At 48.4% G+C, this 24,562-nt stretch overlaps 1 protein-coding gene across 2 annotated transcripts; it reads left to right on the top strand.

Annotated features, from left to right (window-relative positions):
* Positions 1-532: 532 nt before the first annotated feature.
* Positions 533-24,426, top strand: srcap (Snf2-related CREBBP activator protein). 2 transcript variants are annotated; one of them, XM_077549819.1, is made up of 32 exons: positions 533-759; positions 2,099-2,175; positions 2,814-5,044; positions 6,900-7,139; positions 7,344-7,670; positions 8,272-8,464; positions 9,140-9,309; positions 9,566-9,662; positions 10,166-10,255; positions 10,376-10,546; positions 10,624-10,838; positions 11,015-11,192; positions 11,300-11,436; positions 11,666-11,835; positions 12,063-12,392; positions 12,465-12,651; positions 13,060-13,229; positions 13,451-13,647; positions 14,022-14,237; positions 14,495-14,653; positions 14,832-14,960; positions 15,123-15,185; positions 15,886-16,127; positions 16,237-16,550; positions 17,056-17,258; positions 17,571-17,740; positions 17,951-18,147; positions 18,275-18,389; positions 18,466-18,591; positions 19,121-19,297; positions 19,435-19,518; positions 19,611-24,426. In XM_077549819.1, exons 3-32 carry the CDS (start codon positions 3,026-3,028, stop codon positions 23,586-23,588), a joined length of 11,064 nt encoding a protein of 3,687 aa, XP_077405945.1. In that variant the 5' UTR covers positions 533-759; positions 2,099-2,175; positions 2,814-3,025; the 3' UTR covers positions 23,589-24,426. The 2 variants fall into 2 exon arrangements, with proteins under 2 accessions (XP_077405945.1, XP_077405944.1); XM_077549818.1 differs by having other exon boundaries at positions 15,123-15,440.
* The last annotated feature ends 136 nt before the right edge of the window (positions 24,427-24,562 follow it).

Here is a 24,562-nt window from a genome sequence, read left to right as displayed (position 1 = left end):
GGGTGCGAGCCACATCATGTAGTAGGCTATCATAGCTGTGCTGTGTAAATGTACTACACTACTTATCCCTGAGATTATTTATTGCTTAAGAATTTGAAGTATGGAAAATCTAGCATGCCAATATATAAATAGACAACTCTTGTTCACGTTAGGGTTTTTGGTTTAAAAAAATGCTCATATCTGTTGAAACTGGAGGAAATGTAAAAATTTTGTGACATATTTTCTGCTAATTGAATAGAACAGTATTGTTCAATTTAGCAAAAAATAAATAAAAAATGAAGTCAGGCGACGAGGTGATGCGGCAGGTCGTTAGGCGTTTTTTCTTCCCTCAATAACATTTAATATAATCACTATATTTATTTAAAATGCAGTATGCATATTAAAACATTAGATAAATAAATGTTAATCGTAGCTGAGGTGTGATTTTAAAGCGTTAATTCAACAGCAAAAATCGCCGACTTTTGAAGCGTCGCGCCAGTTAAGATATCGCGAGAGTTGCGTGTGTTGTGTACTTTGCGAGGAGCAGCGCCGCTCCACCATTTCGCTGTGCTAAGTCTCCTCCCCGCGACCGCTACATTCTGAGCCGAAAGACACTCTCTCCCGGTCCGTATTTTAACTTCTTCATCGAGGCCGACTGCTACCTCGTTGGGTACCGGGAGGCAGTTTGGACCGCCGGCATCACGGATTGAGTGCGATTTTACACGGATGACGACTTCTTCAGCGAGAATTTAGTAAAAGAAAACTGGTCGGAAAATTCAGGTAGGTGGGAACTTAAGATGGCGGCCGTTGAAAGGGAGGGGGCCAAAGAGGAAGTCATGAGAGACTCGAGGGGGAGCTCTGACTTACGACACAACACTAGCAAACTGCACATTGTTTCGGATTGCATCCGTAAATGTTTGTCTGGATTTAAAAGCACCTACGACCAGACACTAAATTACGTCGTCGTGGTTTGATTCTGAGATACAATTGAAAGGTGGTGATCTGACTAAAGGAGGTTCGAAATGTACTATAATGTAATTTTGGTCGCTTCTAAAGAGCCAACAGTGGGGTAGAGCGAGCCCCCTTGAACGCCCCGTACAAAATTTTGAAATGTGTAATGAAATTTAATAACAAATTTTATTTTCAATTCTTCTACGGGGACAAGTAACTAGCATTGTGTATTAAAAGAAAAAATGAGCGGGTTTAGTTTTCGTTAAAACATTTGACCCCCCGCGTACTGACGTCATGAGTGACCCCCCCTACCCCCCATCTGTAGTACATGCACAAGCGGCTTTTAAAGGCACATTTTCAGCCGCCGTGGCCCATTTCAAAGCAACTTGTCACGTTTGAAAGCAATAATGAAAGCATTACATAACTGCGGGTGGGAATGCGGCGACTGCGTGTCTCACGAGCGCAGCCCAATAACTCCTGGTAGCTTGCTAGTTAGCTGCCTAGTGCCACCCTAGCACTGTTGTTGTACGACCCTAGCTAGCTCACCAGCTAACCGCCTTAGCCAAACCGGCATTGCGAAAACATCAAATTGAAGCCGTCTTTTATGACGGGGAAAGGCGCTTTTCTTTGACTGTATTGTTTATCCACCACTGTCGCTACGTGCCTGTGCATTTCATAGAAGCTACCAGTGTTCGTGTAGCCACCCAGTATATATGGCAATTGGCTAAATGTAGATTCCATTGGAGATGTCTTTGTAATTAAAATCCGGCTAGTGGTCGATGGTCTTTTTTTTCTTTTCTTTTTTTAAAGGGACTCAAATGAATGAGCGAAGGGCAGCACTCCCACTCGCCGGTTTGTGGCGTGAGAGCGCGTGCTGCAGACGTCTTCCTGTGGGCGAATGCAGCAAACACAAGTTCACTTTTTTTTTTTTTTAACTGCTGCTGCAGGATGCACACTCCATACACTCAAGCCCAGCGCACCGGAGCAGGAGCGAGCTAGCTTGCTAGTCACTCACCTCGCACCTCGTGACATTTGAGATGAGATGACACTTTACCAAGCTGTCCTCTCAGTAACTTCTCACATCGTCATGTTCATGTCGCTGCACAACAGGCTCGGAGCAAATATCTCACACTAATAAAGTTCATTGTCACTGTGTTTGCTTCCCAAGAACATGTGGAGGGGACCCTAATTTCAGCATCCTGGAAGTAGAAAGCACAGAGGATCCGTGTCTCACTCCGCAGACAGGTGAGGAGCTGCCTGTGGTCAAATATTAGTGAACACAAACGTGATTGAAAGTACAGTGTTCCCGCGGGTTATCCTTTGCGTCCTCACCATATCATGTTTTTTTTTTTAAAGAGATTGTTCTTAAAGGGATTTATCGGTATACAAGCAAGTCTAAATTTCAAGTTGTAAATCTCAAATGTAGCACTGAGGTCTACTGGACGAGATCTAATGTGATTAAGAGTAAGAAGAAGGGACAAGTCACACTAACTACTAGTCAGTATTGACCTGCTTAACATGTAGCTTTAGCAAAACCAGAAGTCGAATTAGGGGATATAGTTCCCAAGAAAAACAACATGTTTTTTTGGGGGGTGTTTTGGGTTTGTGGAGGCAGACGTCAGAGGTACCAAGTATTCCGGTAAACTATCTTCACCGTAACCTTTACTAGAGGCAGTTGTCAATAAATACGGTCTATTGTAAAATACAAACCTCTATCGTTTAAGTTATTTTGTGGGGTATTGTGTTAGCTGTGCTGCTTCACAAAATGTCAATGTCATGGCAAGTGGGTCTAGAATGTAAACTCAACTCAACAGCGATAAATGCAGGTTCACTGTCAATCTTGTTTCCCCCACTTTCTGAGTTGTCATTTTGTTTTTTTCCAGGTTCAACGTGTGGCCGCAGCAGCGAGGAAGGAAGCTGCGGGGGGGCGGCAGTGCGGCAGCGAGCCTCTCCGGCTGTGGATGTGCTGGGTGGCAAGCCCCAGGCCGCACACAATGTGTCTGGGGAGTCACCTCGGCATGTCCCGCAGCCGGCCGCCGCTGCCCTCCGCCCGCTCCTTCCTTTGCCGGACAGTGTCCACTCTGCATTCCCGCTCATGGAGACCGCTCCTCCGCTCCAGATCTCCGGTGCTGCTAACGTCCGCGTCCCACAAGTCGACGGAATCAACTCGTCCAACGCTGAGGACTTTAAACCTTGTGCCCCCCTTGCCTCACATTCACAAAACACTAGCGAGCTTCGAGGGTTACATACTGTTACTAAAGAGACAAACATCTCCAATAGCAAGACGCTTCATATTAAATCTCCTCAAGCAGGCGCTGGACTGGCGGTTGGTTGGCAGGAAAGTTCGGAGTATAACTCGGAAACTAAAACACACTTGGAATTTGGCAGAAAACACACTCGTGGAACTGTTGCCCCACAAGGTCAGATCTGCATCACGGCCTCATCGCTCTCAAACGCCAGCGGGCACAGTGCTACTGAACAGTCAGATCAAGCAAGCGCTTGTCAGGATTCGATGTCTGCTGCTTCGAACTGTGGCGAACACGTTAACCTGCTGCAAGCCCTCAAAGAGGTCCGGCAGGATGTTGTTAATGAGATGGGGGACGCGTCAAACAAAGCTTCTCCTCCCTCGGCTGAAACACTTGAGACTCCAAACGCAGGAGGACTTGGATCGGGTTCTCCACCTACGCAGGTGTTGCTCAACAGCACGGCGCACGCCCAGACGGAACCAAGCGACGGTTCCCCCAAGTCCTCTGCTGTCCGCTCGGTGCTCGACTCGGGCTTGCTTGTGTCCTTGCAGGCAGAGCCATCTCAACAATTAACGGAAACGCCCATGATTACCGAACTGGTGCATTCTGCCGACTCGCAGGAAATCGTGGTGGTCAGCGAGGCAGCGCACCTCGGGGGCGGCTGGTCCAACGTGCACCTGAAGCAGAGTTACCTCCTGCAACGCGCCGACGGCAGCGTGTGCGAGGCCGCCATCGTCACCGAGCACACGCCGGCCGAGGCCAAGCTGTACGAGGAGAGCGTCCAGGCTGACATGGGCTTGGACGCGCAAAACGTGGAGGTGTACCAGTTCTGCGGCCTGGTGGAGGAAGTGGGCGAGGAGACCGTGTGCGTCAGTACCAGCGTGCAGATACCTCACTCCCCGGGATATGAGGTCAACCTATTCAACGCTTTGTTGGACCCCTCCGAGGACCTGGAATCCCACCTAGAACCTTCTATCCACACTATTACTGACAGTGACACAGTCATTATATCCCAGCAGGAATGTGATCTAGACCAAGCACAGGTCTGCTCCAACAACAATGTCCACAGTCTCTCTGTCGCTGCAGTGGGACAACACCTGATACTAGACACCAGCTCCAACCAGGTGTGTTTGCTGGAAGTGGACTCATTGACCATGGAGCAGACGCCGACACAAGTCTTGACGCCTTGTCCGCAAGTGAGCGAGGACAGACGGCAAGCGGGGGGACACGTTTTTCTTTCGGCGGTAAATGCTGCTAAAAGTGAGCAGATGGAAGTTTCTGACGCCACGCCGGAGGCCCGCGTTTCCTCTCCTGCAGGAACCAAAGAACCTGCCTGCGAGGGTCCATCCCAGCATCCGAAGGCTTTTATCGCTCACCCTGCAGGAGGTATTAATCCAAAGCTGCTGCTCATCCAACCAGGAGCGACTTCTCTCTTGAAAAAGACAACCTCATTCCTAAAGCCAAGCGTGGACTCGAACCCGGAAGACAATCAGGGCACCCCGGCATCCGAAGAGCCCTTTGCCGCGACAGAGAGCGATGGAGCAAACACAGCAGCTTCGCTTTGTAGCCAATCGGAGGCCTTAAATGTTGTAAGAGCTTCCAGCTCGACGCCTTGCGCTTTCGGCGAGGGAAGTTCTGCCACGCCGTCTTCATCCGGTGCCAAGGACCTGGCGACACAGCACGACTCCCCCTTTGAGGAGGAGGACGACAACGACGACGACGAAGAAGATGACGACGACGATGAACCCACTGGAGACGCGGAGGCCTTGGATGTCGCTTCGGGACAAGTCAGCAGCGAAGATGACGGCAGCGATGACGACGCGGAGCAACCGGAAGGAGAAACGACCACGCCAAGCTCGCCACACAAGGTAAACACATTTTATGTAGCAGCGTGGCTGTGTTGGGAATCACACCCGATGCAGCCCTATAGAGAAAGTTTGTCATATTAGTATCAACCGACGGTTGATTCATAATGTTGCAAGTATTTGACAACAATAACATAATTACTGTTAACAGTGTGCCCGTTGAGTGTTCCAATGCTGTTTTTCAATTGACTGATAAGTAAACTACAGTATAAAGTAATGAGTGAATGATTCCAAACAGCCTTTTATCCATCTGCTTATGTCATTTTTATTTTCACGGCTGCTGTTGCTTCCACTGTCTTACCTTGTGTGATTTTTTTTATTTATTTTTTTTAATTCAATTCAGCAAAGCAAGCATTCACTCTCACATTCACATTTACAGACAAGTTCGTTTTGAACCTGTTGTGTGTTTTTGGGATGTGGTGAAATGCCTGGTGAAACTCTACGCAAACATGCAAACTCAAGTTATTCACAAGAAGGCCGGAGACCAGATTTGAACCCCGGAACTCAGAACTGCGAGGCAGACTTGCGCTCTTGGACACCGTGCTGCCCTGTGTCATATATGTTACTGATTATTTGACCTTGGTGGAGATACAGTGAGACCACAGTGAAGTGCAATATTAAACCTGTTACAAAATACAGAATTAATCATTAGTTTTTATTTTGAAATATGCGTCATGTCATGTGACACCCTTGAGTCATCTCCATGTTTTCCTGTCAATTAAGCTCTGATGCGTACGATTGTGACGACTGCATATTATTACAGAGATTAGCTCTTTGACTGCCAAAAACGTTAAATGACGTTTAGTAAAATCCTATGGAGGAGTGCCAAAGACGTTTTTTTCAAAACAGAGGTGAAACTAACCATTTTCTATTGTTGATTACTGAAAAACGGAATAAGGTAGAAACAAACTTTTTTTTTCTGATGAAAGATGAGAGTCCAATCTTTCATTTGGTAGTATGTGTGTTTCCATAGTCCAAACACATAATTTTCTGTGAACCTTGAAAGATCAGTCAAAAATGCTTAAATCGGCTGGCACCCACGGCATCCCTTTTCTGAAAACGTCTGGCAGTCAAAGAGTTAAGTCCTATTATTTTATTTTTTTTTTAAGGACAAGATTTTTTTCCAGAATATAAAATAGTCATATCATTGCTGTCCTGTGACAAACACTTATGTCCATTTTTATCATTTTTCTTTTTACATTTTTACGTTTATGGGATCATGAAACAATGCAGACATCCCAAAAATGTAAAACAAAAAAATGACAAAGTGTTTTTTTCGGGACATCGACGATAGATTGTTTTTTTTAGAATAAAATTAAAGGCATGTTTTCCACAATAAAATGATCATTTCTGAAAATAAGGCAGTTAATTATTCACTTGTTAAAATTACTATCTTCCCTCCTTAAACTTGGCCTTTGATGTTGTAATATTAAGATTATCTTGGAAAGAGAAATTATTCTCATAAAAATTGACTTTTTACCCCAACAGAACACTGTAGGTAAACGTTTTGTTTTCTTGTCAAAATAAGGCTATTCTCAGAAGAGTACAACAATATTTTTTGTCTAAATATTTAAAAAAAAAAATCTTACTTAATGTCTATTTTCTCAAATTGGTGACTTTTTAATTCCTGTAGCATTCACTGGTACGTATGGTGGTTTGGTTTAATTGGCATAAAGGGGGCCCTTGGAAAAATATCAGTTTTAGTCCCTTAGGGGAAAACATTTGAGAACCCCAGTTCTAGAGAGTCTTTTTTTTTTTCATGAGAATGGAACGTACTGTGCAAAATTGTTCCACATACTAGTAGTGAGAAAAAAAAAATTGAACTCGCCATTCATCCGTCGTCTTTGTTTGTCGGTAGTGGCTCGCAGATGGGGCCTCGCCGTCCACCTCTTCCTCCTCCTTCCTGGAACAGTCAAGCAGCGGCGACTGGGCCGGTTCCCGCCGCGACAAGTCGTCGCCTCTGCGAGGACCTCATGGCAAGTTTGTGTCCCCAACCTCGTTTGGGGGTTACACTTCCTTGTGTTCTCCGCCCGATCAGTCCACCCCGGTGCGGCCACGTGGAGAACGGCGCTCCGACATGGCTGAATTGGCCAAACATGTGAGTGGACCAAACCAATATAGCATACACTCTTGCTACTCTATACAATGGTTGGATCAAAACTTAAATGTAATTTTCAGCTTTGTGTGAGCCATTATTTGAGTTTAAAGTGAATTTGGTCACATAACTTGGTATATTTGGACGTCAAGGTAGTGCTTAAGTTTCTTTTGTTCTTGTGACTGAATAGTTCTGGTTGTCCCGCAGGAGGCCGACATAGAGCACCGAAGCCAGTCGCTGAAGCGAGAGGGCTTTTGGTCCACCAAGCGCCTCAACCGCCTGACCGAGCCGCCGCGGCCCAAAGTGCACTGGGACTACCTTTGCGAGGAGATGCAGTGGCTGTCTGCGGACTTTGCCCAGGAGAGGCGCTGGAAAAGGGGCGTGGCCAGGAAGGTGGTCCGAATGGTGATGCGACACCACGAGGAAGTGAGGCAAAAGGAGGAAAAGGCCAAGAGAGACGAGCATGCAAAAATCCGGAGGGTTGCGTCCTCCATCGCCAAGGAAGTCCGGGCTTTTTGGAGCAGCGTGGAGAAGGTATGAGATGCCATTGCAAAGATTTTTTTTTTTCACACCAAGCTGTGCAGTTTGGTTCAGATTTGTCACCTTTCCAACCGTGGGCATGTGAAGCCCTTTGAGACTCTTTTGTGAATAAGGGGCTATTAACTCTTTGACTGCCAAAAACGTTAAATAACGTTTAGTAAAATCCTATGGAGGACTGCCAAAGACGTTAAAAGACGTTTTTTTTAAACAGAGGTGAAACTAACCATTTTCTATTGTTGATTACTGAAAAACGGAATAAGGTAGAAACAAACTTTTTTTTCTGATGAAAGATGAGAGTTCAATCTTTCATTTGGTAGTATGTGTGTTTCCATAGCACAAACACAACATTTTCTGTGGACCTTGAAAGATCAGTCAAAATGCTTAAATCGGCTGGCACCCACGGCATCCCTTTTCTGAAAACGTCTGGCAGTCAAAGAGTTAACAATAAACTTGACTTGACTTAACAGACACTGGATTTTAAAAATGTATCATTCTGTGTGAAATGTATAGCTGCAAAATTTAGCATTAAAAAATAGAAGGAAAAATTATGTGCAAAAGGGTTACGAGAAGTTGCATCTCGTTTGTCCTATGAAAGGTGGTGCAGTACAAGCAGCAGTCTCGGCTGGAAGAAAAGAGGAAGAAGGCTTTGGACCTCCAGCTGGACTTCATCGTCGGACAGACGGAGAAATACTCGGACCTCCTCAGCAAATCTCTGGCGCCTGCCAGTCGGCCCGAACCGGTCCCGTCACCTTCCAAGACGTCTGTGCCCGCCACCGCCGATGAAGACGGTGAGAGCTGTCCGTCGCATAAAAAAAAATATGATGTTATTTTCAAGTTGATGCAAGTTAATATAATTGTCATTTGTTTTCAAAAAGTGGAGGAGACAAAATGGAATTCAATTGGAAATATGATTTCAACCAAATTCTGAGATTTAATTAAAAGATCATATCCATCAGCCCCACGTACAACCTTCAAACATCTCTGTCCTTGTTGTGAAGCTGATCTTCCTCAGGGACGTTGTCATAGTTACACATTACTGACACTTTGAATAACAGAAGCAATCAATGGTTGTTTAGTGTACTGTACTTTTGATCACATGCTCATGGTCTGAGCTCTTGCGTTGCATTTTAAGATGACAGACAAAAGCGGCACAACAGGACCAGGTCTTGGCCATCAAGACCTGTCCAACCTGTTTGACTGCGCCTCTGCCGCGGCGCTATTACTCACGCATCATTCCTGCTTCACCAGGCAGGGCAGCCTCACGTGACTCGCACTTGATTGATGACGACTACATCAGCTCAGGCTGACCTTGACTGTCTAACCTTGTTCATTTCACCGATTTCATCCAATGCATTTCTGTATATACAGCGAACCCACGTTTAATCCTTAAAAAAAAAAACTATATCTAAGAAATGCTTGAAAACCATAGAGGCTAAATCAAAGGTGTATGTCCCCCCGTGCAGACCGGGACTTTGAGCCTCCGTGCGAGGAGGACGACGACGAGGAGACAATCGAGGTAGAGGAGCAGCAGGACGGCAACGACGCCGAGAGCCGCCGCAGGGAGATCGAGCTGCTGAAGGAGGAGAGCACGCTACCCCTAGACCAACTGCTCAGCACGCTGCAACGGACGCAGGTGTAACACCCATCTATGGCCACCCCATTTTCACATTTAAAAAAAATAAAAATAAAAAGTGTATTTGTCTTTGACATATTGAAAATCAATTAACAGCAAGTCCAAAAATTCTAGCATGGTTTAGAGCCGCAGTGGGCAAACCTTTGCAGATTTTCTTAATAAATAGCCCTCCCCTGTTTTTCGATGAATATATCACACATTCTGAATCGGGAGTGCTTTAGTTGTTCCTTAAAAACTGAATGATGGGGTTCCGCAGGACACTGTCTCGGATGAAGAATGCTCCCATGAATCGTCCTCCTCAGCGGAGCAGCAAGAAGAGGAAGATGGAGAGTTTGCTGCCAATGAAGAGGATTGTAAGATTGCTTTCAATATTTACGTCATTCTGTATTTGTCCTACATTGTGAAAGCTTTTCAAAACGTAAAACAGTCGGTGTTGTCTAGTGCTTGAGGTAGCCCATACGGGTTTTACTTGGTAATGTTTCACATTTATCTACAGTAATTTCTGGACTATAAGCCGCTACTTTTTCCACTTGCATTCAACCCTGCGGCTAATACAAAGGTGCGGCTTAGCCATCACAATCCATCAGTTCACAAGAGGGCGCACAATAAAGGAAGCGCAAGAGCGTCAAGCAGAAAAAAACAAAAAGTAGCGGGAACCCGGTGCGGTAACAAAATACCTGCGACTTAGAGTCGGGTACGGCTTATATGTGTAACAAGCTCAAGTATTCCCTAAATTTAGCTAGCGCGGCTTATAGTTAGGTGCGCCTTATATTCCAGAAATTACTGTACTGCTAACATCAGCATTTGATAGGCCATTGGTAGTAAGGTTGATTATTTTTCTTCATATCGCTTCCAGCTGAAGATGAGGAGGACACCATAGCTGCTCAGGAGAAAGTGGAAGGAGATGTGGATCATGCAGACGAACTGGATGACTTGGCCAAAGAGGGTGTGTTTCATTTTCTTTCTACTTGTCAAAAATGTAGCAATGCATTTAAAAAAATATATATATTTTTTTCCCATCCAATGTCTGCTTTTACATGGCAACACCTTCTTCGTCTCCATGTAGGAGACATGAGCATGGAAGAGCTCCTGGAGAAGTACAAAGGAGCGTACGCCTCCGATGTTGAGGAGCCCTCTGCCTCCGGCTCCAAGGTCAGCTCAGAATGGGAGGCGTCCGGCGAGGAGGAGGGGGAAAGTGACGACGAGAGTGACGTGGAAAGCAACACTTCCTCCTCAGGTAGTGGCGAGATTCTCAGCACGATTCAACCAAACAGCACTGTGCCTTGTTGATGATGCCAAAGTGTGTCTTCTCAGACTCTCCAGGGGAAAGTGAAGAGGAGGAGAACAGTGAGAAAGAGGAGAGCGCGCAAGAGGACGACGGTGCGGATGAAGGGATGGAGGTCTTGCTCAAGGAGGGAGACCACAGCCCGTCTTCATCAGGCGGCTCGCGGCCGAAGAAAGAGATCAGCCACATTGCAGCCACCGCAGAGAGCCTGCAGCCCAAAGGATACACGTTGGCCACCACCAAGGTGAACTTGTGCACCGTGCCTCTGTTGCGCAATAGTTTAATGATATTCATAATGTTTTTGTTACTGTGGCTAAAAAGAGTGAAAAAGCTTTCACAACAAAAAATACACTGCTCTACGTAATGAGTGCAGAAAGTGAAAAAAGAATCATTTGAAACTCACTTCTTTGTGTCATCAAGGTCAAGACGCCCATCCCCTTCCTACTTCATGGCACGCTACGAGAGTACCAGCACATTGGACTTGATTGGCTCGTCACCATGTTTGAGAAGAAGCTTAACGGGATCCTGGCCGATGAGATGGGTCTGGGCAAGACCATCCAGACCATCGCGCTCCTGGCTCACCTCGCTTGCGAAAAAAGTAGCGCCGCGACTGTCGTCTCACACATTCTTTTTTTTTTTTTCTCTCTCTCTCTCTCGTTAAAAGTATTCCTTGAGTTTTTCTGATGGTTCACGTCTTGCGTGCAGGTAACTGGGGCCCTCACCTCATCATCGTGCCCACCAGTGTCATGTTAAACTGGGAGATGGAGCTGAAGCGCTGGTGTCCTGGATTTAAAATACTCACCTACTTTGGCAGTCAAAAGGAGAGGAAGCTGAAGAGACAGGTAATGACTTTTGCAGATGTCTTAGTTAGCATATTTGTAACATCATATCAGAGCTTTAAATGAGCCAAATAGGAGTAATAGGTGAGTTTGTTATATTGGTGCATCGATCCCCACATGTCGGTATGGACTTCTTTTGAATACGTGATTTATTGCAAATTATTTTGTGGACCCCGAGGGGACTTCCATTTTGAGTATCACTATTTCTAACTGCTTCAGTTTTCCTCGACAGGGTTGGACTAAGCCCAACGCTTTCCACGTTTGCATCACGTCGTACAAGCTGGTGCTGCAGGATCACCAGGCCTTCCGACGCAAGTCTTGGCGCTACCTGATCCTCGACGAGGCGCAGAACATTAAAAACTTCAAGTCGCAACGCTGGCAGAGCCTGCTGAACTTCAACAGGTCTCTACAGCTTTCTGAATGTGAACTATTACGATTAGTGTCATGGAGGCATATTGGCAGTTTTACATCATGATATTTTACGTCCTCTTTTTTTTTTTTTGGAAGTCACAAATTGGATGACTTGTTTAACGCTGCATTTATTTTCTTCATTTTGACAGTGCCCTTGAGTTTGACATTAACAGTTGAGTTAGTCAAGCTAAAGGTTGGCTTTGTCGTCTGAATTTCAGCCACAGGCGTTTGCTGCTGACCGGAACTCCTCTGCAGAACAGCCTGATGGAGCTGTGGTCGCTGATGCACTTCCTGATGCCGCACGTCTTCCAGTCACACCGCGAGTTCAAGGAGTGGTTCTCCAACCCGCTGACGGGCATGATCGAGGGCAGCCAGGAGTACAACGAGGGCCTGGTCAAGAGGCTCCACAAGGTTCTCAGGCCCTTCCTGCTCAGGAGGATCAAGGCCGACGTGGAGAAGCAGATGCCGAAGAAGTACGAGCACGTGGTGCGCTGCCGCCTCTCCAAGAGGCAGCGTTTCCTCTACGATGACTTCATGGCGCAGGCCTCGTGAGTAAAATGCATTTTTAGGACATTTTTGTCTTTCTGTAGACTCACTTTTAAACGTCTGTTTGTTCTCAGGACCAGGGAGACCCTGGCTAGCGGGCACTTCATGTCAGTCATCAACATCCTGATGCAGCTCCGGAAAGTGTGCAACCACCCCAACCTGTTCGACCCTCGACCCATCCAGTCGCCCTTCATCACTAAGCCAATTGTTTTCAATACCGCCTCCCTGGTGCTGGACGCCCTGGAGGTGCATCCTCTCAAGGTTGGCATCCCCAAAACCAGTATTTCCCAACCTTCATTGAGCAAGGGACATAATTGACATTGGAAACATTACATAGCACACCTCCAAATTAAAAATCACGATTCACAGATGAGTTTATTTTTTTATTGGAACCTATGCTCTCTTCTGCAATTTTTGTGAACAGGCTAAAGCACCTGTCTAATGTAAAAGTAGTGCTTTGGTGTCTTCTTGTGACATCTTGGTGTCAGGAAACTGTTGAAATGTGTTAAATTTGGGCATGTTTGGTTGAACACAAAGTTAGTCTAGTTTGGTTGTAAATAATTTTCGGGAAAATAAAAGGAGGTGAGTGGTGGAAGTTAAATTGAATCATGTCACATTTTCACAGCTGTTTTTCTTTCTTTCTTTTTTTTTTTTTAAATCCTCATGCAGCGCTGTGACCTTTCCATGTTCAACCTCATTGGAATGGAAGGCCGTGTGACTCGCTACCAGGCGGATGTCTTCGTACCAAAACACAAAGTCAGTCGCCAGCTCATCCAGGAGATTATGGAGTCTCCCGAACCCCTGCCAAGGCCCCGAGCGATCCGCATGAAGGTTGACAGGTACATAATTATGTTTGGAACAAAGCAGCGTTTTCCCTGCATATTAAAATTTGGAGGCAGCTGCCTCTACCTCGTTTCAGGCGGCCTCCGGCTCTCAAAGCTCTGACATCATGAAAACTGCTGTTGCAATGTTTGAGGCAGCACAGTATTGAAAACAGTTGAAGGTGAAAAGTCTCTGAGAGGTGATGCTGCTGCTGACTTGATGATGTCTCACGTTTCAGGATGCCCCACCCGCCTCCTAAAGGTGCGGCGCAGACACACAAACCCACCTGCTCGGTGCCGCCTGCAGCTCAGACGCCCAAACCTCTGAGCCCAGAAGCCGCACCTGCACCTGTGCCCACGCCTCAGTCTACATCGTCACCCACGCCTGCACCCCCGTCTGCGCCCGCACCCCTGCCTGCGCCTGCTGTTCAACAAGGTATGCGATGTCACGTTTACTCTTTCCAGCTATTTTGTGCATTCACACATAACATCCATTATGTTGGCCTGAACCAGTATACTTAATAAATACAACTTCCACATTTCTCAACCTTTCAAAGCATTCCAATTTTTAAAATGTTTTACTCATTTAAGGACATGTTGGGAACTATTTTTCACATTCTGCAGTTTCACATTTTACATGGAAAAAAAATAACATTGAAATGAGTTTTCCAAAAGTAACTCATTCTTCCATATTTATTCTTTATTTCAGAATTTTAATTAAATCTACGTCATTTAAGTTCAGCATTCACACTCAAATTCTACAGAAAATTGCATTCTTTCGTTTTGAATTGCTTCCCCCCCCCATTACAGTGATGTGTTCGGTGACAACCACAGCCCCTCCCCGTACCCCTCTACCGCCTGGTGCTCAAACGGCCGTGAGATCCAGCACTCCCAAGCAAGTACTAACTGTGCGTCCTCCCCCTGCTCCGTGCACCACCGCCATTCCCGCTCACCCGACTCCCAACCCCGGCAGCATCATGCCACAAAGGGTGCTGCTCAGTCCAGACATGCAAGCCAGGCTGCCCTGTAAGTTCTTCACTTTTATTCAAGCTTATTCTGCCATTTAAAAAAAAAATAAGATGTCAAGTCGACGATTTCTTAAAATAATCACCCAAGTCATTTTTTCAGATTTTTCAGGACAAACAAAAAAAGTAACAATTTGCATCATGAGGAGATGATTTTGGCAAAAAAAATGACGTGGGCAATTATTTTAAGAGAGTGACTAAGTGTACAGTATCTCCCCACTCCCGGTTAAAAAGAATAATTTCCTTGTCTGTACCAAGCTGGTGAGGTGGTGAGCATAGCCCAGCTTGCCTCCTTAGCGGGGCGCCCGGTGTCGTCGTGCCAGGGCAGTAAACCAGTCACCTTCCAGCTGCAGGGCAATAAGCTGACCCTCTCAGGAGCGCCCATACACCAGGCACCGCCCCCACGTCCTGTACAAGGTATGTTGTTTGTGCACCGTTCGCAACTTCAATACATCATATGTCAGTACGATTGTAAATTTAGGATGCCCTGTCATTTTTTTTTTTTTTATTGTCTATGATCTGCTTTTTATTCTTAACCTGCAAATTGAAAATCACTACTAATCTAACTGGAAATGACTGACTTTGTGCCCTGCAGGCAATGTGATGCACCTCTTGTCCAGCGGGGGGCAGCATCATCTCATCAGCCAGCCTGCCCAGGTGACTGTCCAAAGCTCGGCTGCTGCACCCTCTGTCCACCGACTTACTCCCAGTGCTTCCTCTCAAGGTGTCAGCCCCTTCTTTTTGTCCAAGGACCTTTACACGATTTATATATATATATATATATATATATATATTTTTTTTTATTATAAAACAAGTTGAAATCTTCATAATTTGTTTACATGTTGACAGCTGCAAATACTAAATATTTTCTATCGTTTCTCATCAGTGTCGCCTTCCGCCATGGTGAGCAGCCCCGGGGTGGTGAAGATCGTCGTGCGTCAGGCAGCAGGCAAGGAGGGGGGCCCCGTGCCCACCCTGGCCGTGGCCCCGTCCCCTCGCGTGGCTTCCTTGCACCCCCACCCAAACGCAACCCCTGTCCGAATCGCGGCCCCTCAGCAGGTCGCCCAGCGCACCCCTGGTCCCGCCACCGCCCACTACACTCTAGCTCCCCCTAGAACTCCCAGCACCACCCTCAACCAAGCCCAGCCCCTGGTTCCCATCCTCAAAATAGTGCAGCCTCCTGCCCCTTGCGCAGAGCAGCCAGGTGAGAGTACTTGAGTTTTTGTCTGTCAATAAGGAGTGTGCATGAGCAGAAGTGGATCAGAACCAGACTTGGGGGACTCGAGCCACAATTTTTAGAGCTTATTTTGCTCAAACTCATGAATTACTCAGCTTGAGTTTGATTTATTATTTATGACAAATGACATTATTTCAAAAGCAACTAACCCAACTAATGACTTGACGCGACTTGCTTGAAATGGAGTTGGGACTGGACTTTCTTGATTTAAAGAAAAAAAAATTGTGTCTCAATAACTTTGCACTTCCTTGAAATGTTAAGATATGAGATTCATAACTTGCACATAGTTGACTGACTCCCACCTGGCAACTAATTTTCAATCCTCTATCCCTCCTCACTGACCCACTCCCCTTTTAATTTGACTACTTCTGAGTATCTCCAGTCGTGATAATGTCTTGGCTTTCCTCTTCAGCTCCAGCAGAGGCCTCGACGTTGTTCGCTGCATCCAAGCCGGCTGCTCATGATGGTACCAGCACCGAAAGCAGTACCACAACCACCACTGCCACTACTACCACCACAGCTGTCGCCAGCACCAGTCAGGCTGCCTTTGCAGTAAAGGAAAAAGCCAGCGCGGCAAAACCCAGTGCTGCCCTCAAGGCCCATTTTCCACCCAGGAGAAGGCCTCGACCGCTTCCTCGCTCTCCTTTTTACATTGTAAGTTTATACAAATTCAAAATGATGTTATAGTAAAACCTGAAAAATGTCATTTAGGTTCTGTCGTCACTCTTCATTTATAATCCCCCCCCTCTCCCCCACCTGTCAGCCATCACTGGCCGAAGCCTTCAAGAAGGAGCGTGACAGCAAATTGGACTTCATCTTCAGGGTCAACGAGCACCACTCCGCTGCAAAGCCCATGTTCGGCAAGGAAGTACTGGATTTCCTGACATTCCTGCCCGGCCCCCGACCCTCGCCCGCCGCCTTACGGGCTGCCGAGGCCGAGTGGAGGCGTTCGGGCCACGGCAGTTGTTTGGTGTCGCAGTGGCAACACATGCACAACTTGAGTCACAGTCACTCGGTGGGAGATTCCATCCACAGTATTGAGGAGAGGTTAATGCTGCTCTCAGACGTTGTGGACCGGTAGGTTTGGAATCCTTGATTGTTTGACTTGGATAGCATGTTGCAAGTGAATTCTCTAAAACAAATGTTTTCACAATACCAATTCTGACTATGATGCTGTGCATGCATAAAGCATTTTGATACTGATACCAAATTGTTACAATGGCAAACATCCGCCAAAGTAATGAAATCTTAAATGATAGAACATGGAACATCAAATCTATCAATTGTTTTTTATCAATTCAAAAACATACTAGATAGTTGAGGAAAATGATGTTCCCTCTTGATGAAATAAACATTTGACGCCATCTCAGCTATTATACATTGAAAAACAAAATTACAATTATCAACTGCCCCGCCCAAATTACCACCTCAAGGCTTAAAGTGCATCGGCGACTGTGGCTCTCCTTGCCCACATGCGAGTGGCTTACCTGAAGCTTGCTTGCATTCCACCAAGCGACAGCTCGTAACTTGGAAAAACATGCTTGTCCAGTAGAAAAGTACAAATTGTGCTCTTTATTGTCAGGTTTACATTTGCCATCCCGCCAGTAGAGGCGGCTCGCATCACAATGCACTGCTGCCACCCTCCTCCCTCTCTGAGCCATAAGGAGGCGGCGTTCTCCTCGGCGCTCTCGGCCCACGTGGCGCCGCTCACTCGCAGCCTCCATCGCATCCAGTGCAACATGAGGACCCAGTTCCCAGATCTAAGGCTTATACAGTATGATTGTGGTAAGAAGCATCTTTTTTTTTTTTTTTTTTTTGCATAGTTTGGAATATACTACAAGTTTAGGGATATTGAGTTCAGGCATTTCTATCAACAAGGTAAAGTTGAGTTAGAATATTCTAATTTCTTCTTCTTCTTTTGTATCTGGAGAAATAAAGCAAATCAATCCCAGAAGGAAGAAAAAACAATTAAGTGAAGCTTATTTTGACATTTTAAGCACTTTGGAGAACCAAGATTTAAAATCCAAGATCTTACATTATGGCATCAAGGTTGATGTCATTTTCCTGACTTTGCACCTTGGTTTTGTTCTCCTTCAGGGAAATTGCAGACCCTCCACCTGCTCTTACGAAAACTGAAGACGGGCGGCCACAGAGTGCTGATCTTTACACAGATGACGCGTATGTTGGACATCTTGGAGCAGTTCCTCAATTATCACGGACACATCTACTTGCGGCTCGACGGCAGCACCCGGGTGGAGCAGAGACAGGTTGGTTGGTCCTCGTGTTTATCAGAGGCGGGGGGACTAAAGTTGACAATTGCAGGCAATTTTAGCTTGAGCGAAACTGAAAGAATTGCTCAGACTCTTGAGTTTATTTCAACTTGAGACTGACTGACTTATGACCTGTACATTTATGACTTTTTCTCACCTCTGATGTGTTTGTGGACACAAGTTCTGACGTTCACATTCCCTTCCTAGGCCTTGATGGAGCGCTTCAACGCCGACCGCCGGATATTCTGCTTCATTTTGTCAACTCGCAGTGGAGGCGTGGGAGTAAACCTGACGGGTGCCGACACGGTTGTGTTTTATGACAGCGACTGGAACCCCACCATGGACGCTCAGGCCCAGGATCGATGCCACCGCATTGGACAGACCAGAGACGTCCACATCTACAGGTAGGTGGTGTTGTCGTCACAGTTCCGGCCGAGCTCAAATCCCTGCGCGCTATTCTCAGACTTCCTTCCAAATACTAAGAAAACGCACGTTCGCTTCATGAAACATTCGCCATCTGCTCGTCTTCAGGCTAATCAGCGAACGCACTGTGGAGGAGAACATTCTGAAAAAAGCCAACCAGAAGAGGATGCTGGGCGATATGGCCATCGAAGGAGGAAACTTCACCACCGCCTTCTTCAAAGAGGTACAAGTTCTTGCCCACGTAACCGATGAAACCCCTTCTGAAAAGCTTCTAAACGTTGCCTCTGTTGTTTCCTCAGCAAACGATCCGTGAGCTGTTTGACGTCAACGAAAGCGAGAGGAGGGAGCCGGCTGTGGAAGTGTCCATTCCTCACGCCGAGGATGAGGAAGCCGGCAACAAGCCGAGCACCACCATTCTGGAGCAGGTTCGATCACTGACTCTTAGCTATAGGAGCGCCACCTTGAGGACAAGCGGAAATAAAACCATTATCATGAGGAAGTGGTATAACTCAGTGGTCCTCAACCCTGATCCTCAGGGACCGGTATCCAGCCTGTTTTCCATGTCTCCCACAGCCAACACAGGTGGAGATTGTTATCAGCCTTCTCCAGAGATTAGCTGATGATATGAATCACCTGTGTTGGCTGTGGGAAGCATGGAAAACAGGCTAGATACCGGTCCTCGAGGACCACTGGTATAACTGACTACATCGGAGGTTTCCAAACTACGACCCCTAACAGATTTGTGAACAATATTTTAGACCACCTCATAATGCAATACAGTGTAAATATTTAAAGAGGCTCTGAGCCAATGTGGACAACTAAAGTTGGGCCCTGAAGTCAAAAAGGGTTCGATGATCCGCACGTAAGCAAATAGTTGGCTCGCTTCTTTTTAAAGTGTTCTATAAATAAAGTTGAGCTGACTCTATGGACTGAATTGGCACAACCATCTTGCAGGCGCTCTGTCGCGCGGAAGACGAGGAGGACATCGTGGCCGCCTCTCAGGCCAAAGCCGAGCAGGTGGCAGAGCTGGCCGAGTTCAACGAGAACATTCCGCTGGATGACGCAGGCGAGCAGGAAGAAGTGGAGGAGCTCTCAAAGGCGGAGCAGGAAATCGCCGCACTGGTGGAACAGGTGAGCTGCTGATTTGCACCAGTGGTTCTCAGTTTTATTCTCATTAAAAAAAAAACATGTTTTTCCTCTTTTAAAAATGTTTGGGTAACATTATGATGCCACTGTTTTATAAATAATATCCTCTTTCATATTCATAGCTTACTCCTATCGAGCGCTATGCCATGAACTTCCTGGAAGCTTCCTTAGAAGACGTCTGCAAAGAAGAACTGAAACAAGCTGAGGTAAGTCTCGGCAGCATTGCCTCCTAGGATTTGATTTTTGAAACCCTCAAAACGAGAGTGTCTACATGTGATTTTTTTTTTCTTCTGTTTAGGAACAAGTAGAGGCTGCCAGAAAGGGTTTAGACCAGGCCAAGGAGGGGGGCCTTAGGCTGCACGCGTCCTCCGATGAAGATGAGGCTTTGTCGGCTCAAGCCTCTGTGGAGCCTGCTCAGCCTGCTCCCGCACGACGCGGGCGCAAGCCCAAGGACAAGGACAAGGTGAAGGTCGTCACCTCCACAAGGACTAGCGGCCGTCTGCGTGGGGCCTCGCCAGAAACCGAACCTGAGCCCACAACGCATAAGGAAGTGCCTGCCCGTGCTAGTCTAAGAGGACGCGGTGCCGCCAAAGACTCCAGTAACTCGTCTCGCGTGGACCCTCCAAAGACCTCGACAACCAAGCTGCAGGATCCCTCCAAATGTCCCAAAGCCTCATCGTCTCCCGCCAGAGACCAGCAGGCTGTTATAATCAAGCCTCCGGCCGGTCCAGGGCCTTCCTCTCCATCAACATTGTCCCCTGGAGGGAAGCAGCAGAGTGCGGCTGAGACCCCCAAGAGAAGCAAAGAGGACAGCAGGACTTCTGAGTCCCCGCTAGAATCAGTCTGTCCGGTGGACCGTCAAGCAAAAGACGATGAGGCTAAAGACCAAAGCGCCACGTCTCCACCCTCCACCAGCTGCCGCTCACCTCGCAAGCGCCAGTCCGCCGACGGCGAAGTCCTGAAGGGCCTTGTGGACGATTCGCCGTCAGCCAAAGTCCTGCGGAAGCTTCCGGGTCGGCTCGTCACTGTGGTGGAGGATAAAGAGCCGAGGAAGAAGAGGTGGCGAGGACCTGGAGCGTCTTCAGAGGAGGCGTCGGTAGAGGAGAACTCAGGTGAGGAGCCAGTTAAAGACGCTCAATTGTTGGTCCCTGACAGCAGCTCGAAAGACACTTTGACCAAATCTTGTCAAGACCAAGACTCTACCCAGAGTCCACCTGTGCACCTTCAGCCCGTCAGAGCTTATCCTCCATATTCTCCTCCCCATCTGTCCCCGGACATGCCCGTGTTGAGGAATCTTCCGGTCCGCCGCCGGCTGGAAACTGAATCTCGCATGGCGGCTCAGCTTGGAGAGCAGCTGCATGCGGGTCGAGGAAGGACCCAGCACAAGAAATCGGACTCTCCGTTGAGCAAAGAGGCCTCTCCCGCTTCCCCCGAAGCCAGTGTCAATTCCTTGGAGACGCCCATGAAAAGAAAGAGGGGCCGGCCCCCTAAGTGTCCCCCAAAGTTGCCTGATCTCAACAACTCCGCGTCTCCTCCTCCTCCCACACAACCCGTCTCACCGTGTGAGGACGGAAGCCTTTCCCCGAAACGCAAGCGGGGTCGTCCCCGCAAAGACTCAGTGAATACTCCAGACTTTGTTTTTGATGGGCACAAATCTAACAAAGTGACCCCAGCTGCGGATGTTTCCAGTCAACCCATTCCTGATCCACTGAAGGCAGAGAACACGGATCAGGACTTCCCGTCTGCCAATGCTGAGGAAATGGACTTAAAGACTGTAGAGTCTGCATTGCCGACAACACACACAAATGAAACGTCAACTTCAACAGCCCAAGCCGATACCGCACCCGAACCTCAGGTAGCCTCCCCTGATCCTGTCTCCATCCCATCTTTGGACCAAGACACAAGGTTGGCGACACCAAACCCGGTTTCCACTATCCTGATCCCTGAAAGTACCACAAGTCTATCGCCACCCGGCAGCCCCGTCTTGCCACCTCCCCCCGCACCAGAGTCTCCTCGACCTTCTGACGCTCCATCTGAGCCGCCACCAGAACTGGACTCTGCCAAGACCACCACTGCTGTGAAACCAGATGCTGGCCCTATTTCACCATCAACGGTGCAGACGGCACCAACATCAGAACCGGACACCGCCATTTCATCAGCCTTGGAGATCACGGAGGAATCCGCTGAACCTCCAGTCAACACTACAGAAACCCTCAACCCTGATTCAGCTCGTTCTAAAGACACAGAAGCAGATCTGACTGAGGATACGTCGGAGCAGCCAAACACCAGCGATCCCGCGTCGGCCCCGATTGTCACGGCCTGTGTACTTGACGCACAGCCTCCTGCGGAGCCGCCAATAACTGAGCCACTTGCGAACACGAGCTCGCCAACATCTGATCCACTTTCCCGAACCACTCCTCCGTTAGCAACGACCACCATAGATGCAACACACACTGACACGGTCACGTCAACATCTGCTGTCTTAGAGGATTGCACTACTGCTGCTTCACTTAACTCTGAATTAGTCACTCCATCGTCAACCACAAGTAGCCCCCCAACCGACCGAGAACCGACGAGCACGGCCCACACGGATGTACCAACCACGTCAGCAATGACAACTCCTCAGACATCTCCAGTCACCTCTTTACAAACAGAAACCTTACGTGCTGCTTCTTCCTCCAACCAAGAGTCCGCAGAGACCTCTCCTAGCACAGAATCAAACGCACCCCTGTCTGAAAAAGATCTAGACCAGACAACCCCGATAGAAGTGGACGGCATTCAGGCTGAAGAGGACACACAGCTGGATGTCAAACAAAAAAAGGTGGCAACTTCCGCTGAGGCCAAACCCGTCGAGAAAGAAAACAAGGCCGAAGGAGACCAAGGTGCTTCCGCTCCCGAGGGGGAAGTCAAGCAACCCCTCGAGGGTCTCAGGACTCTCGTCCAGAAACGAACCCTCAGCCGTCAGAGCAGCCAGGAATCGGCTCGCTCGTCGTCGCCCTCGTCCGGCTGCTCCACGTCCACCCTCACTCGTCACGCTCACCACAAGAGGACGTACGAGAACCGGCATCCTACCAAGAGGCGGCGAGTGGACGTCACGTCAGACGCGGCGGCGGCGGCAGACCAACCGGAAGAGGACGAGAGCAAGAGGGACCTCGCGGCTACGTCGTCTCAAAGGAGATCTCGTTCATCGTCCTCCTGCGACTCAGACGAGGAGGGGGGGGACGAGGAGCGCCGTTTAACTCGCCAGCCGCAAGACCGGGACCAGAACCGAGACGAAGCCCAGGAACAGAGCGGCAACCAGCGGGGGAGGAAGCCTGCCCTCAGCTCCGACAGCAACGCCAACACATCCACCGGCGGCGACTCTGGAAGTGACTCGTCGTCTGCGAGGATCACAAGAAGATTAGCGGGGTCCTCCCGAGACAAGAAAGCTCCCGTCAACCGCGTGCCCCTGCAGCCCCCGGAGCCCGAAGTCTTGGGGAAGCGGTGCTCGGCACTCAACGCGGCCGCCAAGCTTCTCGCCATGAAAGGAAGGGTGGACACCCCTGGTCACACTCCTCGCAGGGACCCTGCTGCTAAAGCTGCTTCATCTCCTGACCAAAAGAACCAAAAATCCAAAAGTAAAACTGTCCCAGCTTCTCCTCAGAGCAATTCTGTTACCAAAAGTAAAAATGACAGCAAACCCTTGTCGCCCAATCAGGCGAGTCGCCCCGTCTCACGCTCCACCAGGCAGTGCCCGGGGTCCCTCGTGCCCCCCCTGGAGGGACCTGAATACAGGAGGCCCAGAGTGGAGGAAAAGGATGCCGGCAGTCAAAAGGTGGCAAAGGCAAAAGAGCGTGACAGGGAGGCGGCGCAAGGCCGGAGTGCCTGCAGTAGCGACGGCGAGTTGGACGGCGAGCGGCCGGATAGCGGACGGTCGGACAACAGCGGCGGCGGAACAGACGCTGGGCGGCTACAAAGTAGCCGGAGTCGTAGCAGCAGCGACAGCAGCCGGCGGGACCACAGCGTCAGTTCCCAGTACACGGACCGCAAGGGGGCCAGCTCTCGCGCCGCCTCCTCCGGCAGCGACCGAGACCGCAGCACCGAGCGAGGCGGCCGAGACCCGAAGGCCGCGCGCAAGCCTCAGAAGCTGCCGCAGGAGGCGACCGGCGCCCCGGGGGCCGAAGGCACGCCAGACCGCGTCCTGAGGAGTGTGGCGGCGGCGGCGGCTGTCCAGGCCCGGTCGCCGGCGGCCAGCACGCGGTCTTCGGCCAACCAACATCGCCACAACAAGACATGAGCGCCGGAGCCCTAGAACGTGAGGTGTCGTCGCAGAGCGCGTCTGGACCTTCGGGGTTACCGCACAAGCCCAGGGACCCCCCCGGCGTCTTGGGCCCCCTCCCCCTCCTTTACACACGAAGCTGACCGGGGGGCGGCTCAGGGGGGCCGGACTGGGTAGAAGAGATCCACGTGTGAACAGGCTGGGCGGCCGAGCGGCGGTGAAACGTGGATGTGGTGTACTGTCATCATTTCAGGACTGAAGAGAAGTTTGGCAGAGATCGTTGCTAGTTGGAACTTCTCTGCTTTCTCTCGGTTCTTCTTATTTGCACAGCTCACTTCTTTTTCTTTCTTCCATTAATCAGTTTTCATCTCATCACAGCAAAGATGTGATGTGGTCCCAGCGGCCCCGAGGCAAAGTTACTGTAGTGTTTCTAGTGCGTCAGTGCCTCTTGGGCCTTGTGGAAGGGTTCGGACCTGAGTTTGCCTTGTGAAGCACTCTGGAGTGTTGAGCTTTTCTCTCTTGTGAAGAAAAGACACCCCCCCCCCCCCCAAAAAAAAAAAAAAATTAAATGAAATGAAAAGAGAAACATCTGTGTTACCAAATTGTTTTACTTGTCAGTCTTTGTTCTGTAAAATATAAACCGGGACAAAATGTATGAATGAAGCGGTCCACAGATGGCGACCAGCAATTAATTTCCTTTCGGGTGTGGGATTGAGGGTGGGCGGGTTCGTTTGGTTCCGGTGATGGTCTCTTTTTTTCCGGTTTGTTGCATTCCTTCAATCCCTTGTAATAATTCCACATTGTTTTACTTGAACGATTAAGACAGTTACTATTGAATAAAAAGACCAAAAATTAATTTTTGGGGGTGTTTGTTTTTTTATACAGTACTTCATTACCCAAGTTTTTTTCCATATGCCTTTTCAGACGAACGGAACAGAAATATATATTTTTTTAAGTATGTAAAATAGTTTAAAAAAGTACTTCATGCTCAT

Source organism: Vanacampus margaritifer, chromosome 18 (assembly GCF_051991255.1).
Source record: "Vanacampus margaritifer isolate UIUO_Vmar chromosome 18, RoL_Vmar_1.0, whole genome shotgun sequence".
Taxonomy (NCBI): domain Eukaryota; kingdom Metazoa; phylum Chordata; class Actinopteri; order Syngnathiformes; family Syngnathidae; genus Vanacampus; species Vanacampus margaritifer.
This window is presented reverse-complemented; position numbering and strand designations above follow the sequence as displayed.

What these genes read in the sequence shown, in the direction of transcription:
- srcap (XM_077549818.1), top strand. Translation starts at nt 3,026, where the DNA reads ATGGAGACCGCTCCTCCGCTCCAGATCTCCGGTGCTGCTAACGTCCGC. An exon ending in GACTTCATGGCGCAGGCCTC is followed by an intron (nt 12,393 to 12,464) that starts GTGAGTAAAATG and finishes GTTTGTTCTCAG; the next exon opens with GACCAGGGAGACCCTGGCTA. An exon ending in ATCCGCATGAAGGTTGACAG is followed by an intron (nt 13,230 to 13,450) that starts GTACATAATTAT and finishes CTCACGTTTCAG; the next exon opens with GATGCCCCACCCGCCTCCTA.